The sequence below is a fragment of the Vidua macroura genome, chromosome 26 (genome assembly GCF_024509145.1).
Source record: "Vidua macroura isolate BioBank_ID:100142 chromosome 26, ASM2450914v1, whole genome shotgun sequence".
Taxonomy (NCBI): domain Eukaryota; kingdom Metazoa; phylum Chordata; class Aves; order Passeriformes; family Viduidae; genus Vidua; species Vidua macroura.
The window spans coordinates 1,162,594-1,179,223 of record NC_071596.1 but is presented as its reverse complement, the minus strand read 5'-3'; the positions used below and the strand labels follow the sequence as shown (position 1 = coordinate 1,179,223).

The 16,630-nt window shown below is 46.9% G+C and overlaps 1 protein-coding gene across 6 annotated transcripts in view; it reads left to right on the top strand.

Moving 5' to 3' along the window:
• Positions 1 to 16,630, top strand: part of MARCHF2 (membrane associated ring-CH-type finger 2) — a 31,405-nt gene that overhangs the window by 3,931 nt on the left and 10,844 nt on the right. For 3 of the 6 annotated variants that reach the window (XM_053999663.1, XM_053999665.1, XM_053999661.1), the window contains exons 2-3: positions 8,527 to 8,746; positions 12,037 to 12,232. In XM_053999663.1, the coding sequence (XP_053855638.1) occupies positions 8,571 to 8,746; positions 12,037 to 12,232 (372 nt within the window). In that variant the 5' untranslated portion in view covers positions 8,527 to 8,570. Of the gene's footprint in view, positions 1 to 8,526; positions 8,747 to 12,036; positions 12,233 to 12,734; positions 12,887 to 15,811; positions 15,982 to 16,118; positions 16,535 to 16,630 lie in introns of those variants that run through there. The other 3 variants (XR_008440708.1, XR_008440707.1, XM_053999664.1) reach the window with 3 other exon arrangements.

The following is a 16,630-nucleotide window of genomic DNA, read 5'->3' as shown; positions in this document are numbered from 1 at the left end:
CAGACAAATCAAACTGACCTTCTAAAGCACTTTTCTGTGAAAATGGGAGTGCACCAAGCTCATGTAGTCTTGGTTTGAACAGGGATTTCTTTGTTTGAAGCTTTGAGAGCTTTAGTTCTATTTCAGCTGAAAGCTTTTTGGGGTTAGATTTGAGAGTAGTGGGAGGGGAAAGGTAAACTTCAATTCTGAACTGTTTTCAATTTATTTCCTCCCAGCTTTTCCTGTACTTCCCTTAAGACAAATCAGACAAGGCCTGTGTCCAGAAGAACTAGAAATGCAGCCTAAGCAAAACATTGCAAACTGAACTGAGAGAGTTTTGCAGCACAGATACCAATTATGAAGTTTCACTTGAGGATTGAGGAGGGAATCTGCAGCAGTAAGGAGTGGGCAGAAGGGAGGCACTGGTGCCCTTGGCTGGGATCAGTGACTCCTTCTCTCTGGCTGACCATGGGGATGCTCTCAGTTGGTGTCTGCTCTGGAGCTCTCCAGAGCAGGGTGGTGAGTCACAGGCAGTCTGTGGTGGTGCCTTTGCTGGAAAGCTCTTTGAAAGCAGAACGTTCTGAAGAGATTTGTGATACGGCTAGGTTGAAAAATAGAAATAGTGAAGTTAAATTCCAGATCAAATGTCTCCTGGGACCTGAGCGTGCTGCCCTGTTTCGTGCAGTGGTTGCGCACTGGCCACAATGATCAGAGCAGTTGGGGCAAGCAGGGCTGCTGTGGGCTTTGGTGGTGGTTTGTTCCAGCTGCAGTTCATCTCCAAGCAGTGTTGTTATTTGTACAGCAATGTAAATGGTGCTTTATAAACCAAGAAGGAAAACACTAGGGAGAATGCAAGTTCTTTCTGACCTGGGCTTCCCAATCCTGAAATAACATGTTGCATCCTCCTGAGTCGTGCCCTCCGAGGGACTGACCAGTTCTGTGGTGTATGGGCGCTGCAGTCTTGATCTGGTGCGTGTGTTACTGCTACACTAAAATTCTGTTTCCTGAGGTGTTATGCACAGCTGGAAAATCCATTTGTTCTGAACAAACTGCAACTGCCTGGCAAGTGACTGTGCAGGACTGGGGAGCACTTGAGCTTTGACCTTGCTGCAGAAGCCGCCTCTGTTTAAAGAGGAGCTCGCTGAAGCAGTAGAGCTGGGAAGCAGAAGTGTCTGCTTCTGGTGTTTTGTAAAGCACATGGATGCAGAGATGCGAGTCCTGGTCCCTTCAGCAGGGCAGGGCTATGCTTGTGTCTGGTGGGCTGGCTGTTGTCCCCAGTAATGGACAGCACTCTGCAAGAATTGTTTTGTAGGCATGATAATACATTTTTTTTCGCCACCCTGGTTCATGGTTTCAGTTTCAAGTCTTTCTAATGCATCTTTATTTCCCTGGAAAGAGTGATAAAATGCAGAGGGAGGTGGGTGCAGAGACTCTGTAGTTGCATTATGTAGTAAGTTGTGCTGCAACTTAAATCTTTAAAAGCTGGTGTCTTTTGAATCCTCAGAGGAGTCACAGGTGTTCCTCATGCCCCAGCTGGTTTTTAGTTGTTCCCTTATGAAACTTGTTATTAAAATGACTGAATTTTGATTGGAGACACCCTCTGCAAAGAATTTTCTTCTGATGTTGCAATTCGTTTTTCCAGATGTTGGTAATTAAAGTGCAGTAAACTTTCCTTTCATACAGCTTTGTGGCAGATAGCAAGTCTCAAAAGAGCTGAGATACTTTGTTCATTTTGGCATTCCAGCTGTAACATACAGCCTAATTATTCCCAAGCACAGCAAGAAAAAAAAACATCCTTCTTTTTATACTGATTTTTTTTTCCTCACCATCTAAGCTTGAACCTTTTGCTTCTTCTTGAATATTGAGTAACTTTATTAGGCAATGAAGAAAACTTGTTTGAAAAACAGTGGGTGAACAACCTGACAGGTACCCTGAAATGCAGGGAGCTCTGCTGTGTCGCAGTTCTGCTGTGTCCACATGAGACCCATGCCTTTGGCCTTGTTTAAAAGTTGGGGTTCTCATCTGATGGGAGCCCCGCCAGTCCCCACAGGAGCTGTGCCTTGGGAGCTTCATCTTTGCCAGCCAATAGTTTTCCATTGCTTCAAGACATGGAGATGAAGTGAAACTACTGCAGATGTTGATCCAATATACTGAAGTTTTGAAGAGGAGGGACGCGTGTGGAAGTTGGCTTTGGAAAACAGCAATTATTGATCACCAAGGCTTGCTGCAGTATTTTGCTACCAGTGGGGAATAGAACTCAGATGCTGGCAATGTGTCTCCTTGGAAAAAATGGAAGTGAAAGACTATCTCTTCATCTGTGTCTGCAAACCCATTTGCCATAATCTAAATAATCAAGACTTCAGAGAGCTTCTAGAATATGTCTGCATAGTTTCTGGGTATAGAGAAGTTCTGATTGTTTGTCCCCAGCAGCAGCAGCCAGTGAGTGAAGCCTTGAGTTACCCCTGACTGCTGCTGAGCTGTGTTTGGAATAATGGAGAGGCAGCCCAGCAAGTCCGGCCGTGGTCATGTACAAATGTGCCAAACACTGGAGTCCAGAAAGGCTGTGTCCTCTGAGCTTCTGACCTCCTCCTGGGTGTTACAGGGTTAAACTTGGAGCATTTGTTTTTAAACTCTGCCCCAGGGATGAGGCAGGTGAGCCTCTGGAGTCAGCCCAAAGCTTTTGCTGTTAGAAGTGTAGGAGGAGTTTCCTGGTGTGAAGTTTTATCAGAAGGTTCTCAAGTTCCCAGAAGGTTGTGCCTTGCTTATTTTTTTCCCTTGCTTTTTGGGATTTGTTTTGAGCCCAGGGTCAGGGCTATCCCCTGGCTCTGACTCACAGCATTGCTCCACTGGCATCCTCTGAAGAGCAAGTTATGGCTGAAGTTTTTACAGCATCGCCTTTAGTTGAAACTGCCCAACCAAATGTTGCAGGCGGGCACAAATAGAGAAGCTCCTGGGGAGTGGAATACTTTCCTGTGTGTTATTTACCAAATTTTAAAATGTTTTAGAAGCTGTTGCATGGCATCAGTGTTGAGGCATATGCCAGAAAATGCTGTGTCACTTTTCTCACTGGACAGGGCTCCTTGCACTCTGACTTTAGGGCTGTTGTATTGAGGCGACTTCTGAGCATAGGACTAATGAGATTTCTTCCCAGGCCCTGAGCAATGGGAAGAGTTGCTGATGGGTCAATTGGGGGCAGATCCTGAGCTGGCTTTTTGGGTACTTTTAAGGTGTTACATAGCAGACCTGCAGGGTAATTTTGGGGAGTCAGTTGATGTATAGAATTGTGTATTTTTAATAAAGAACAAAATAATATTGTGGTTTTCAACCCTGAGCAGAAAGAACATTTAAACAAACAAAACTGAAAACAAAGCCCAGTGTGAGACTGGTTATTGAGGGGGGGGGCTGGGGGTGTTTGGTTTGTTGTTTTGTTTTGGGTTTTTAGGGTTTTTGTTGTTTTTGTTTGTTTGTTTTTGTTTTTCATTATATTAATCCACTTATACAACCTTCTAACAGTAACAGAGAGCACGTCAGGCCACTCATCCCATCCGTGTGTATCTCTGGTGGCAGTGTCTTAGGTGTGTGATCACTTGGGTGTGAGGATGTAGAAGCCAGATGTAGAGGAGGGGGTACTCCACCACTAACCCAGAGCACAGAGGCTACAGGTACACTGGTGAGGCTGGTGCCTCAGGTAGAACTGATGCTGGAGGATGTGCTGCACACCTGGGATTGAACCTGGGCCATGGGAAGATGTGCATTAGCTGTATGAGATGGGGTGTGTGAGAGCAGGTGCTTACATGTGTGCAGCAAGCAATTCTTTGTACAGTCTCTCATGAGATGGAGAGAGGTGTTCAGATGGTTGTAGGGCCCAGGATTTGGGAAGTCCGGTTTTAGTGGTTAAAAGGAAAGCACTGATGTTAGGAAATGCCCTTTAGCTACTGAAAATCTTCAGTTCACTGGTGACATTTGCAGGATCATATGATTAGAAAACTCAGTGTCTGTGTGCCCAAAATGGCTAAAAGGGTTTTGGAAAGCAGGCTGGGAAGCTTTGCACCCAGGCTTAAACATCAGCTCATGTGAGCAGGGATCGGAGCTCTGATTTGCCATCAGTGACTAGGTTACCTGCTAAAAATAAAAAAAGTCCTTGTGTACAGATGGTTGGGTTATGTTGGCTACACAGCTTGGTTATCTCTGTGATACCATGGATGAGGGGCCAGGTCTTGGTTACAGTAATCAGGGAAGTGGGTTGCTCAGTGAGAGGATCAGACCTGGCCGCTGGCAGCCTCACATGTTGGGTTTTGTTTGGTGGAGATGTCCCAGGGAAACCAGTTTGTTCAGGAGCTGGTGCGTATGCGCTGCGCCCAAAGCAGGTGGAACTGGTTCTGGTTCCAGTTTGCTCTGGATCCTCTCAAAGCCACAGGCTTGCTCCAAGGTTTTAGACTGGTTGGGATATTCATTAGTGGACAGGCCACAAGCAGTGTGGCAGAGCCATGACCTGCACCTGAGAGTCCCCATAACTGCCATAATTTGGCTGAAGCCTTTCTTGTTGTCGTTCTCATCTTGACTGTACTTTTCCCTTTGTGGCTTTGATCCAGATGTTCATCTGGCATGTGGTTTCCCTGTCTGGGAGAAATAAGTGTTTTGTCCATCTTCAAAGTCCAAAGCAGAGGTGGGGGACCCTTTAGCTCCTTTACTCCTGCTTGCTTCACCTGGGCACATCTCCTGCATGGAGAGCACTGGTCCAACCTGATCTCTGCAGTCTTTTGAGGGGGTTTTGCCCACCTCATTGACCTTTAGATGATATAAACTGGATTACATATCTCATTGCAGTGCATGAGATCTTGCAAGCGTGTTTCACTTCAGCCGTGGAGCAGGATCCTGCACCAGCAGTCTGGTCTCTGCTTTGGAGCAGTGACAGAGCACAAGGTGCTCATCAAAGAACTGGCTCATTTTGCATTTTGCTGCACGTGTTTGAGTTTTGGAATTCTAGTGCAGAATTCACTCTTCTGAGACAGCTTTCCACAGACAGGGTTTGAATTTTTTTCAGCTTGAGTAATTTTCTACAGCCCTTCATGTTCTGGATCTGCTCAGAAGCTGAGGATGCAAAATGTTGCTGAGAAGAGCCTTCCTATTTATTTGCTAATGTCTAACTATGGCAGCAGAGGGGATGTTGATAATAAATCTAGTGTCTCTGAGACTTTTTAAAAAAATGTGTACAAGAAATGTATCCCCAAGGAATGGGCTCAGAAAACACATGTGCTTAGAAAAAAAACAGTGTGTGGTTCAAACCAGCTGTTTGGGTCTTGTTTCTCACCCTGGGATTTTGATGTTTTTGCTGTAAACAGAGCTGGGGAAGGGGCTGGAGCAGAAATCTGATGCTGAGGGAGCTGGCTGTTCAGAAAAGGAGGTTCAGGGGGGACCTTCTTGCTCACTAAAACTCCCTGAAAGGAGAGTTCAGCCAGGTGGGAGTCAGTCACTTCTCCCAGGAAAGGAGTGACAAGAAGAGAGGAAATAACCTCAAATTGTACTAGGGAGGTTTAGGCTGAAAGAATTTCTTCATGGAACGAGTGGTCAGGCACTGGCACAGGCTGCCCAGGGCAGTGGTGGAGTCACCATCCCTGCAGGGATTTAAAAACTGTGGATGTGGCACGTGGGGATGTGGGTTCCTGGTGGGCTTCGCAGTGCTGGGGGAGCAGTTGGACTAGATGATTTCAAAGGCTGTTTCCAACGTGAATGATTCTGTGAACACTGGGTTTGGGTTGGATGAGCTGTTGTGAGAGAAGACTGTGTGTTGATGAGCTGATCCTTCAGGGATCAGGAAAGGGACTGACTTGGCTGTACACCATTGTTGTGATGCTCCTGCACACCATGATTCATATTCCACTGGGTATGGAACTGGGACCCGAGTGCACTGCAGATGTTGTCTTTGGATTTCAGTTACTTCTTTACTAACCATGAAAATCTTGCTGCTTTTCTTTCATATTTGCTGAATGGCATGAGTCAGATATTAAAGCAGTGACTTCAGGTTCCACCCTGGGCTGGATCCTGACAAGGAAGCACGAAATAACTCGTAACAGAAACCTGTGCATTTCCTGAAGAACGGCAGGGTGGCCATTGCCTTCCAGCCCCAACAGGGCCCTGGGGCAACACCATGGGGCTGCCTGTGTCTGTCAGATGTGGAGCACAAAGAGCCTCAGTATAAATACTCCCAGGACAGAGTCAGTGAGGGCAGTTTTATTCCAGTATGCAGAATGGACTTCTTCCTCTGAACTTTAAAATAAACAACATTTTGGCCAAACAAATGGAACTGACCTTTTTATTAAAAGCATATATCTTCTCATGCTTGTTTCAGTAAGAGGTTGTTAATTTTAAAGAACTCCTTAACTTGCAGAACAGCTGACTTAAGTAATTCCAATAGCATTTATCATCTTACTTTTTGCTCCTTGCAGTTGGAGAATTTGTAGCCTTTTTTTTTTTTTGAGGAGGAGAAATAAGAAAAGTAGCTCTAACTCTGTGTATTCTTTGCACAGGTGGAGAGAGAGGCTGAGTCTATCAAGTTAATTTTTAAGTTGATGAAAAGATTCACATTCGTTTTGAAGAAGATTGACCTGGCCACAAGCTCAAGCTTATTCCTGCTCAGATGCAAAGGCAGGATTACAGATAGTTATCAAGAGCAGCTTTAAGAAAGAGATTAGAAAGTCTTCTGTTAGATATTAGAAACTATTCTGTAAAGTGAGGGAATGCTACCAAAGTTGGCGTCTGGTTCCGAGACACCAGTGAAGGGCTCTCTCCCTCCTAAACGCATGTACATGAAGGAAGCTGTCCTGACAGATGAAGCCCTTGGTTGTGTGAGTTGCTTAATTTCCAAGACATGAAAAAGCACTTTTGCTTACCCAAATCAGCGTTTTCAGGGCTTCAAGGATCATGTTCTTGTACCGGCTTTTTGGTTTTTTTTCCTCTGTAGTGTGGCCAAGCCTCCAACCAGGAATAAGCCCTTATTTTCTTTAGTTATTTTTGTTAGATATTTTTGTTAGATTTTGGCTTATTTGAACCTTACAGAACTGCAGTTTCATGAGAATGTTTTACTCCAGTTGTGCTCAGAGGTCTCAAATAAAAACCTTTCCTTGGATGGGATGGTGAAGATTTGCCTGCTCCTACCTCCAGGAAGCAAAGATTGCCGATTCCCCCCACTTCCCCAAAATTTAACAAACCTAATTGTTTTCATAGATCTTCTTTGGGGTTGTGGTTATTTTATTTCCTTTTATTCCTCCCCCCTTTTCCTTTTCATTGCTTTCATTTGAACTTCTTTATGGGTTTATTTCATCTTGAAATTCAGCCACCAGGATGAGGCAGCATTCCAGCTCTGATCCCAGCAGTGCTGGCGCACAGGGATTACTGTGCGTGCCTTACATAAGGCAGTCCTGTTTACAGACACAGGGATTTTGGTTTCACCAGCAGTACAATGTTGTTGGATTGTGTTCAATGTGACTCACTGTAACCTCAGCTCTTTATTTCTGCACAGCTGCCTTCCAGGGACCAGGTCAAAGGCGATTGGCAAAACCAGGATTTTTGTAAATCTGCAGAGCATACCCGATTTTGGGGATGAAATACCCCCTGCCAGGGAGGAACATGGCTGTTTTCGGCAGCTTGGGTGAGCTGCTGCCTTACCTCAAAGGCAGAGAGCTCTCCTGTCCTCACATGGCTAATCAGAGCCAGCTCCTGGTTTGCTGTGTTGGGCTTTTCTCTCAGTTTTCTTGCATTTGCTGTTTGTTCCGTGTCTTCTCTTTGCTGGGTGAATATTGAAAATGTGCTGGTGTGCTTTGCTGTTTGCAAGTGGCTCTTGTAAAAGTCGTGATTGATCTGAACAGTTGAAAGGGAAAGGAGTCAGGCTGGCCTGCTGCCCTTCCCAAGGTGGACTTTTGGTGCTTTTGGGATGTTCATATCCACACATTCACTGTTGAGATGTACCCCAGTGGATATAGAAATGTGAGCATGTGTATCTCTTTAAGGAAATAAAGAGAAAAAACATCAGCGATGGAATGGGAGAGCCTTTTGAGCTTGGACAGTCTTTCAAGTGCTCAGAAAGCTCCTGAGGGCAGCTGAGAAGGGCCTCCTGAACTCAGCCACATAAACTGGTTTAGGTGTCCTGTTCAGGTGAAACTGCTGCATTTATGGAGAGTATGAATGTAAGTTTTCAGGATGGCTCTAGCCAGAACAGCACAGGCCCATGGGGCTTCTGGTTGCCTTCCCCATCTCTGTATCAGCACATTCAGTTTGAAAGGCTTCATCAGGTTAAAGGTTGGTTACCAGGAATTCTCTCTGGGAAATAGGCAGATTTGCAATTCTGATGATAAGTTATGTAAGTAGAACACTTGGAGCCTTAATTTTATGGTAAGGCAGCCTCACAAAGCCTATTAAAGGGGACAGAAGACTCACAAAACGCGTGTGTGTTGGGGCCCTGGGGTGCTCCCAGTGCGAGTGGGGCTGGAGGATCGTGAGGGATTGGGGACTCCAGGGTTCTGGGTTCTGACTATGGTGCTGTTCCTGCAGGTCTCCCAGGTGCCGGGCCTGGGACAGAGGGGCCCAGAGCTGCCATGACGACAGGTGACTGCTGCCACCTCCCTGGCTCCCTCTGCGACTGTCCGGGCAGTGCTGCCCTCTCCAAGTCGGTGGAGGAGTCGGACATGGGCCGCCCGCAGTACATCACCCAGGTCACGGCCAAGGACGGCCGGCTCCTCTCCACCGTGATCAAGGCGCTGGGTGCCCAGAGGTGAGGCTGCTGCAGGGACGGGGCTCGGAGCTGCAGTGGGCTCTTCCCCTGTTTCGGTGGCTCGAGTACAGGGAGACAACAAAGTCTTGTTTTGTGAAGGAGTTTGCTGGGGCGTTAATAGCAAGCGTGACGCCTCGTGGGCCCTGCGCTGGGCTCCTGCAGTCCTGGGCGCTGCTGGCCTGGAGCTGGCGATTCGGGGAGCCCAGAGCTGCAGCTTCTCGGGGCACGGGGGCCTCTGGTTGCGCTGCTGTCACGGCCTCGCGGCATGAAGGTGGGGCCTTGCTTGCCGGGCAGTGTGCTGTTCATGGAGACATCTGAAGGGCTGGGAGCACAGCCTTTGTTCCAGGAACATCCATGGAATAAAGGCATGGTGTTGAATAAAGGCATGGTGGAATAAAGGCAGGGAGGGGAGGGTGTTTGTGTTGCAGCAACTACAGCACCCAGCTATTGCTAGAGGGGACACGTGGCAGCTTCACTAGCTCAGACTCCTGATGTAACTTCTTGTCAATTATTTTGAGCAGCTTCCAGAGTAGAGGACATTTGGCAGCATTGTTCAGTTCATCTGCTGAGAGCTGTCACATTTTGTGTTCAGAAATCCTGTCTGAACAGCTGTTACTTGTTTCAATGAGTTTGGTCAAACATTTATGTGATATGAAAGCAGTGATTGCAGAAGTGGGGGAGGGATACAGGGAAGCTGTATGAGAATAGAGGCAAACATAATTGCTGCATCCAGCAAACCTGGAGCAGGTCAATAAAAATGTGAAGGTAATTGGGCTTGTTCTCTGGCAGTAGATAGTCAGAGTGAGAAGTTGTTTAACCCTTTAGAACTTGTGGGGTGTAATAGTTGTGTGGGAAAACTGCCTGGAAACAGGTTAAAAAACCCAAATGTTTTTAGGATTTAATGTTTAGGGTCAACCCATAATGATTCCTTATGTTTCTACATGAACACCAGTTTCTTTCTTTTGGTGGTGGGTTTCAGTGTCTTCCTTGTCACCAGCACTTAGCACAGCAAAGCCAAGAGCAGTGTGACTGCACTGGAATGTTGAATTACTGATATGGTGTCTTCAGCTTGCTGGAAAACTGTCTGAGTGTGTATCATGTGGGAGTGTGAGCAACCCCCCAGACGGCAGGGGAAAGGAAGGAAGGAAAATGAAGTCTGATAAGAATTCTTTCCACACAATGTCAGCAAATCTTTTCATTTTGGGTTGTTTGTTGATAGCCAAGGTTATAGTAATGTTCTGGAAATGTGAAACTTCTCAAACAGGAAGAGAACGAGTGAACTATCTTACAGATGCTTTTCTTAGGAAATGACAGATGCATGACAGCACTGGAGGCTGTAGGGGATTGTCTGTGTCACTAGGGCTGTGTGCATGCTGTCCTGGTACGGCATTTTATGGCAATAAATGTTACACAATCATAAAATAATTTAAATTGGAAGGGAATTCCATAGGATATCTGGCACAGCTTCCTTTTAGAGCAAGCCTGCTCAGAGTCTTGTCTGATGTAGTTTCCAGGATCTTTGAGGATGAAAGACCTCCCCAGACTCCTGCTGCACCTTTTTCCCCAGTGTGCTCCTTTTCCTTGAACTGTGCTTACAATGCCTCACTCTTGCTTTCTATGCAAACTAATGGAAGTGGTGCTGCTGGTTGTGAAGATTGCTTGGCGGTTATGTTGCAATCCCTCAGACTTCTGCAGTCAGGTGGGGTTTTTTGAATTCAGAATAGCAGTGGAGTGTGAACTATGATATGGCCTCAGTGTGGTTTTTTTTGTTCTGTCAGCAGTTATCTAGGAAAAGGTGATATCTGATACCGCACACCTGGATTTCAAGAGGCCTTACAGTAGGGTCTTTGAAACAAAGATGTTCCTTTTTCACATTTTTCCTTTCTCGCGCCCCCAGATCTGGGCAGCTTTGGATGTAAGAGGAAAAGTGTGTGAAAGACATGGCTGTTTGGAAGGTGGGAAATGAGATACTAGTGAGGGCCTGGTTTCCATGGTCCAGGGAAGGCAGTTCTGCTCTGGGCCTCTGCTGTCCAGCATTTTGTTTCTAAATTATCTCAGTGATTGGTGAATGCTGGAGATGAACTGAACTGCTGAAAACAGTGAACTTTGGTGTCTAGAGCCATCTGGGGCTTCCCAGGGAGCCCAAAACATCCTCATCATGGGGCTGGCATATGGCTGCTAAGAAACCTGTGCCTTGGGATGCCAGCTGGGATGCCCCATCTCTGTAAGTGTTCCAGGCCAGGTTGGCTGGGACTTTGAGCAAGCTGGTCTAGTGAAAGGTGTAGCACTAATTGTTCAGTCAGTGGTGCCAGCTGAAGGTGTGAGAAATATCTTAGGAACAGATGGATGGTTTGAGCGTGATGAGTAGCTCAGGCCTCCTGTGGGGACGTTTGCAAGTGTCTCTGAAAATGTTTGTTAGTTGCTTTGGTAGTTATCTCTGGTTCTGTGAGGTCTGTGAGGTTCTGTGTGATTCTGTAGTTGGAACTCATGGCCAAGGAGGTGTTGCTCCTGAAGCACCAAAGCATTTCTGCAGCCACCGAGCTGCCAAACGCTGCAGAGCCCACGGAATGCTGCAGAGTTACTGTGCAGTGATGGGCAGAGGGTTTGTATACTGGAGACCTTGCTCTGGGTGCCTGCTTGCTGTGAAATATGTTGTATTCTTGGGGAGGTGAGCTTCCAGGGTCAGTTCAGTTGTCTCTCTAACAGCAGTAGAGAGTAACTCAGTCTCAGTAACTCTAACAGCAGAGTTACTGCTGTTCTTGTGCAGTTCCTGCTCAGCCCAGGCTGCAGAGCCGAGGTGGGCTGAGAGTGGGTAGGTGATCTGGTAAATGTGACCTGATTGCCAACCTCTTGAGTAGCTGCAGATGGCTAGGGCATGCTGTGACTACTGTGGGTCATTTGGCTTTGCTTTGGTCGTCTGGATTTGCATGAGTGCTTCAGGCTTGGTGTTGGATCTGGTATCAGCCCCTGCCCACTATGGGTAGAGCTGAAGACTGTGGGACGTGCGTTGCAGTCACTTCTGGGGCCAGCTGAGCTGGCCAGGCAAATGTGCCATCTTCTCTTGTTGTTATGGGTCTTCCAGATTTTAAATGATCTAAAATGTCCTGAGCACCTCCATGGTCCCCTGAGACTGGTTTCTTGCTACAGCAGGCTCCTGGCATGCTGTGTCACACACTGCCTGCTGTTCATGTGCCTTTCTGGGGCTTGGTGGGACCAGACCCTGTGGCAGTGTTGTTCTGCCTGCTCTGACTGTGATTTCATTCTGTTTGTCTCTCATTCTGCCTCTTTAGTGATGGTCCCATCTGTCGAATCTGTCATGAAGGTGGAAATGGGGAGGGACTGCTTTCCCCATGTGACTGCACAGGAACACTGGGCACCGTGCACAAGAGCTGCCTGGAAAAATGGTTATCCTCCTCCAACACAAGTTACTGTGAGCTCTGCCACACAGAATTTGTTGTAGAAAGAAGACCAAGACCCTTGACAGAGGTACCATTTTCTTCCTGCTTCATTTTTATTTCCATATAATTTGAGAGAAAATGACTGATTGCCCTACTGTTCTTGTAGTTCTTGGTGTCTCCTCCTCCTTGCAGTACCTTTGTACTCACAAAGAGTCTGTTTGGAGAGATCAAGTCCCTTGCCAGACCAAGTGATGTAGTTGCAAATACACAGCAGTGGTGTTTGGGGCAGCTCCTACCTGTGACCTGCCCATGTGCCACCTGCCAGTGGCAAGCACTGTGCTTTGGCTGTGCTTTAATGCCTGAGCATCAAAATGCAGGTGTCACAACATGACTGACTGAAATATGAAGTTCTCATAAATACTCTTTTTTTTTTGTTCCTGGTTTTAATCTTATCTCAGTGCTAGATAAGTGCAGCTCTCTTGCATATGCTTTCCTTGTCATGTTCTGTTCTGAAAAGTGAGATGTGATTGCTGATACTGTTTATAAAAGATCTGTCTTCCCATGACTAATACTGATGTGTGCTCCTTTAGGCCTTGCTCCTTCCTGCTGCTCTGTGCTCCTCCCAGTTGAAGGAGAAAACAGGACAGGGCTCAGCTGGTCCTGATGTTCTTCTCTGTACTGACCACAGGGGATCAGTCCATCAGCCTCCCAGAGCTGGAACATACAACGTGGGCTCTGGCTGGTGGGTCGGGTTTTTTTGTTTTGGGAGCAAAGGCAGCATGGACCAGGCCATTGTCTGACCTCAGGGTTCAAGTGTACATCCCCAAAAGAGGAATAAGTAAACCAGTGAGGTACAATAAAAAGGCTTAAGGATTTGTTTTAGAAGATGGTTTAGTATGTCTGCAGTTGAGTGAGCTCTCCCGTGTCAGTGTGCTGCTGGCTTGGCTTGGGGGTTCCTTCAAAATGCTGTGCAGCTGCAGAGAAGTGTCACTTTGCAGCTGGGCGTTTACACTTAACAATTTTGGGAGTCCCACATTCCTGCAGCCATCAGCAGTGGGAGCTCTGGGAGCTGATTCTTAGCAACAGACTCCTGTTACCTGTCAGCTGCTGGAGATTTGTCGCTGCCTGCCACCAGAGTGTGTGTGGAGGCAGAGTTATTTTGAATTTGTAGTGGTGACTGCTCTTGTCCACTCTCTCATGCTCCTTGCCCCATCAGTTAGATCAAAACTGAGTCACAACTGGAATTCTAAGTTGCTTTCCACATTTCTGTTTCCATTCCCATCGATTCCAGAGGTTGCTTCTTTTCTCTTCCCACCTCCCTCTGGAAACATTATTTGCCCCCTTTTCCTTTCCAGAGTCCCCAGCTCTATTTCTCATACTCCCATCTCCTCCTAGGTGAACCTTGGTGTGGAAAAGAGTCCACCAACTGGGGAAGCATTCAAGCTTCAGTTTGCAAAGTAAATACTAAGTTTTAATGACTGTTTAACTTACAACTGACTGTCATGGACTTGACAGCCCCAGACAGGAGGAGGCTTTAGCCTACAGTGCTAACCCAAACCATGTATCTAGCACAGCAATTTGTATGAGCATTACCTCAGTGGTTACTGCTGTTGGGGTCTTACTGCTTCTCTCCTAGCTGCTCAGACATATAAATTGGTGCTTTGGCCAGTTGCAAAACACTGCTTTAAAGCATTTAGGAAGGGCTGTACCTTGGCTTTGAGAACACAGTGCAGGCAAGCCCAGGGACCGTGATCTTGCTAGGGCTTATGCAGGCCAAGTTGTGAGTGCAGGTCTCAGATGTTTTAGCTTAAGAGCTGGTAAATATTACTAGCCAGAAACAAACACATGGGAGTGCATTCAGCCATCTTTCACAATGCTGTGTCACCTCATAACAAACACAAGCTTGGAAAACTGCACGCTCAAAAGCTCAAAGGCCAGTGTGTATTGGAGGAGTTTTTCCTGTGAAACCAACTTGGTGCCTCCATCTGGCATGAGGAGCTTGCTGGGAGAGTGGGACAGAAAAGTCTTGTCTGTACTTCAGTGTGGGTGAATGAGCATTCTAGGACAATCAATTTTAATTCCTGTTGAAATTTGTGAAAAGCCCGTCTGGACTAGAGCCTATAAGGGTATGGTGATCAACAAACTGTGAGTGCTGAGAGGTGATGGGTGGGCAGCATTTAATGAACTCAAACACAGGAGAAATGCCACTGTGTTTTCAGAGAGGAATGGATTTCTTGAGCCATTACTGCCAGCTGGCAAAGGCTTTGGGATTCCAGTGATTTGTTACTTCTGGTATTTTTGGACTGCCTGTGAGCACAGTGAAGGGCATGATTTACTCTGTTGTGGTGTCTGCTGAGGAGCAGCTTGCCTAAAGTGCCTTGTGAGCCTGGAGGCTGGTAAGCACCTGATGAAAAGTCACCAGGTAGCTGGTGAGAGTGATCCCCACTGCAGAGCAGAGCCAAACATGGTACAGCCCCAGAGCAGTTCCCTTGCCAGCAGCTCAGGGGCAGAAAGGTTTTCCCTGGCTTGGAAAGCAGCATGTAGCCTGGTTTAACACAGGCCATGGTAGCAGGCTGTTCTTGCCCTCTTCCAGGGCTGACAGCATGCCCCCAGGTGATGGAGTGCGGTGGGTGGGTTACCAGCAGTGTGTGCTGTGGCTGCAGCACACAGCTGTGCTGGGGCCCTGCACAGCCCTGTTAGTTCATCAGCACAAGTGCTCTGTGCCTGGCACACCATGGCTGGAGTGCTCCTGCTAGAGCAAACTGGTTCACCTGGCTAGAAAGACCACCTGGTTCTGTTGTATTACTTCCACCACGCTATAAACCCTCTGATCCTTGCCTGGAGCCTGGGGAGAGTGACCTGGAGTTCAGTTTCTCATTTTTGTTGGGAGCTATTACAGCCACTCTGAGCTCCTGCACACTGCGATCTGCTGGGCAGAGGCAATGACAGTGAGTGTGCTTCATCCTGTGAGGTTTGCTGGGGCTTAGAGGTCAACTGACCAAGTGTGACCACTTTGGGAAGCTCCCACTGGTAGCAGAGGCTCTGCCCTTAGTGCTGAGCCCTTTGGCAGGAGCAGATAACCCCTTGGCCAGCTGGCTGGCACTTTCCATTAATACTCTGCCTGCAGGGATGAGTGCAATCTCATCCCCATACCAGAATGGGCTGCAGCTCTTCACCAAATACTTTTGGGAAGTGTCATCTCCAAGCTGTTCATCTGTTTCTGAGAAGAAGGCTGGGGAAAGAGGCTGCTTAGTCATTTAAAAATGTCACAGTTCCCCCAGCCACCTTATCTGGGAAGTTCTCTGCCTCTTGGTTGTTTGTGAAGAGATGGGGAGTGTTTTGAAACTTTGGGGGAAGTGATGCTTGTGGTGAGTGTGCTGTTGAGGAGCCCTGATAAAAATCCACTGCTCACCAAGTAAAGCTGTGAAATAAAAATAGAAATTAAGAGCAGAGGATAAATGGATGGAGACTAGGACTAGGAATGATGCAGGAGCATGCTGCATGGCAGAAGGGTCTGCCCCATGTGTGAAAGGCTATCCAAGCACTCTAGCTCTCTTTTGCTGTCACCTGGCCACAAGGGAATTTGGTAACATGCTACCTGCTGCTGCTGGGCCTCGGGGGAGAAAGCAGCTCTTGCTGTTGGTTCTGCCATGTCCTGCCTTTCCAGCCTGGGGAAACTTAGAGCTGGTCACAGTGGCTGCAGCGGTCACCGGTCAGCACAGCTCATCTCTGGGAAGGGACCATCAGCTTCATTAAGAATGGGCTTTGTCATGTGGTTTTGAGATCCTTCAGAAGGAGAGGGCCTGAGGCTGATTTTGGGCTGCAGGAGACATTTTGGTGAGTACTGGGGGGAAGCTACATGGCCAAGTTGAAATGCTTCTGTGTAAACTTCCTGATTTCTTAGAAGTCAGGAAATGCCATGACCAAAATTGTCTTAGTTTTTACTTCAGGCCTCTTGTCTATCTGTGTTACAGTGTGGTCTTCATGGTCACAGGCTGTGTCTTCCAGAAGGACTGCATGGATGGAAGATGCTCACTAGCTACTGTATTAATCCTGCTGTGTCCCTGCTCACCAAGACCAAACTATTCCTTTTCTCACGAGCTTTTCTGGGGTACTTATTGCAAGCACTTGACAAACAGTAATTGAATTTTGCAGCCTCTTTTACAGAGGACAGGTGTCAACTTTGTCCAGTATGGATTAAAGATAATTTGTTAATAGAATTATATTTTTGTTTTCTTTAAGCATCCATTGATTTATGTTGTGGTCTGTTCAATGTAAAAACAGTAACAGTATTGACTGCCAGTGTGCCTAATCTCTGAACATAGAGTGGGGAACTCATCTGAGCCCAGAGCCAGCTCTGGCAACCACAGGCTGTAGGGGAAATACCTCCTGCAGTTCAGCCTAGTTGAGCTATTTTTAAACTAAGAAGGTAGCTGAAGGCAAAAAAAAAAAAAAAAAAAAAAAAAAGGCTTTTAAAAACTGTCAG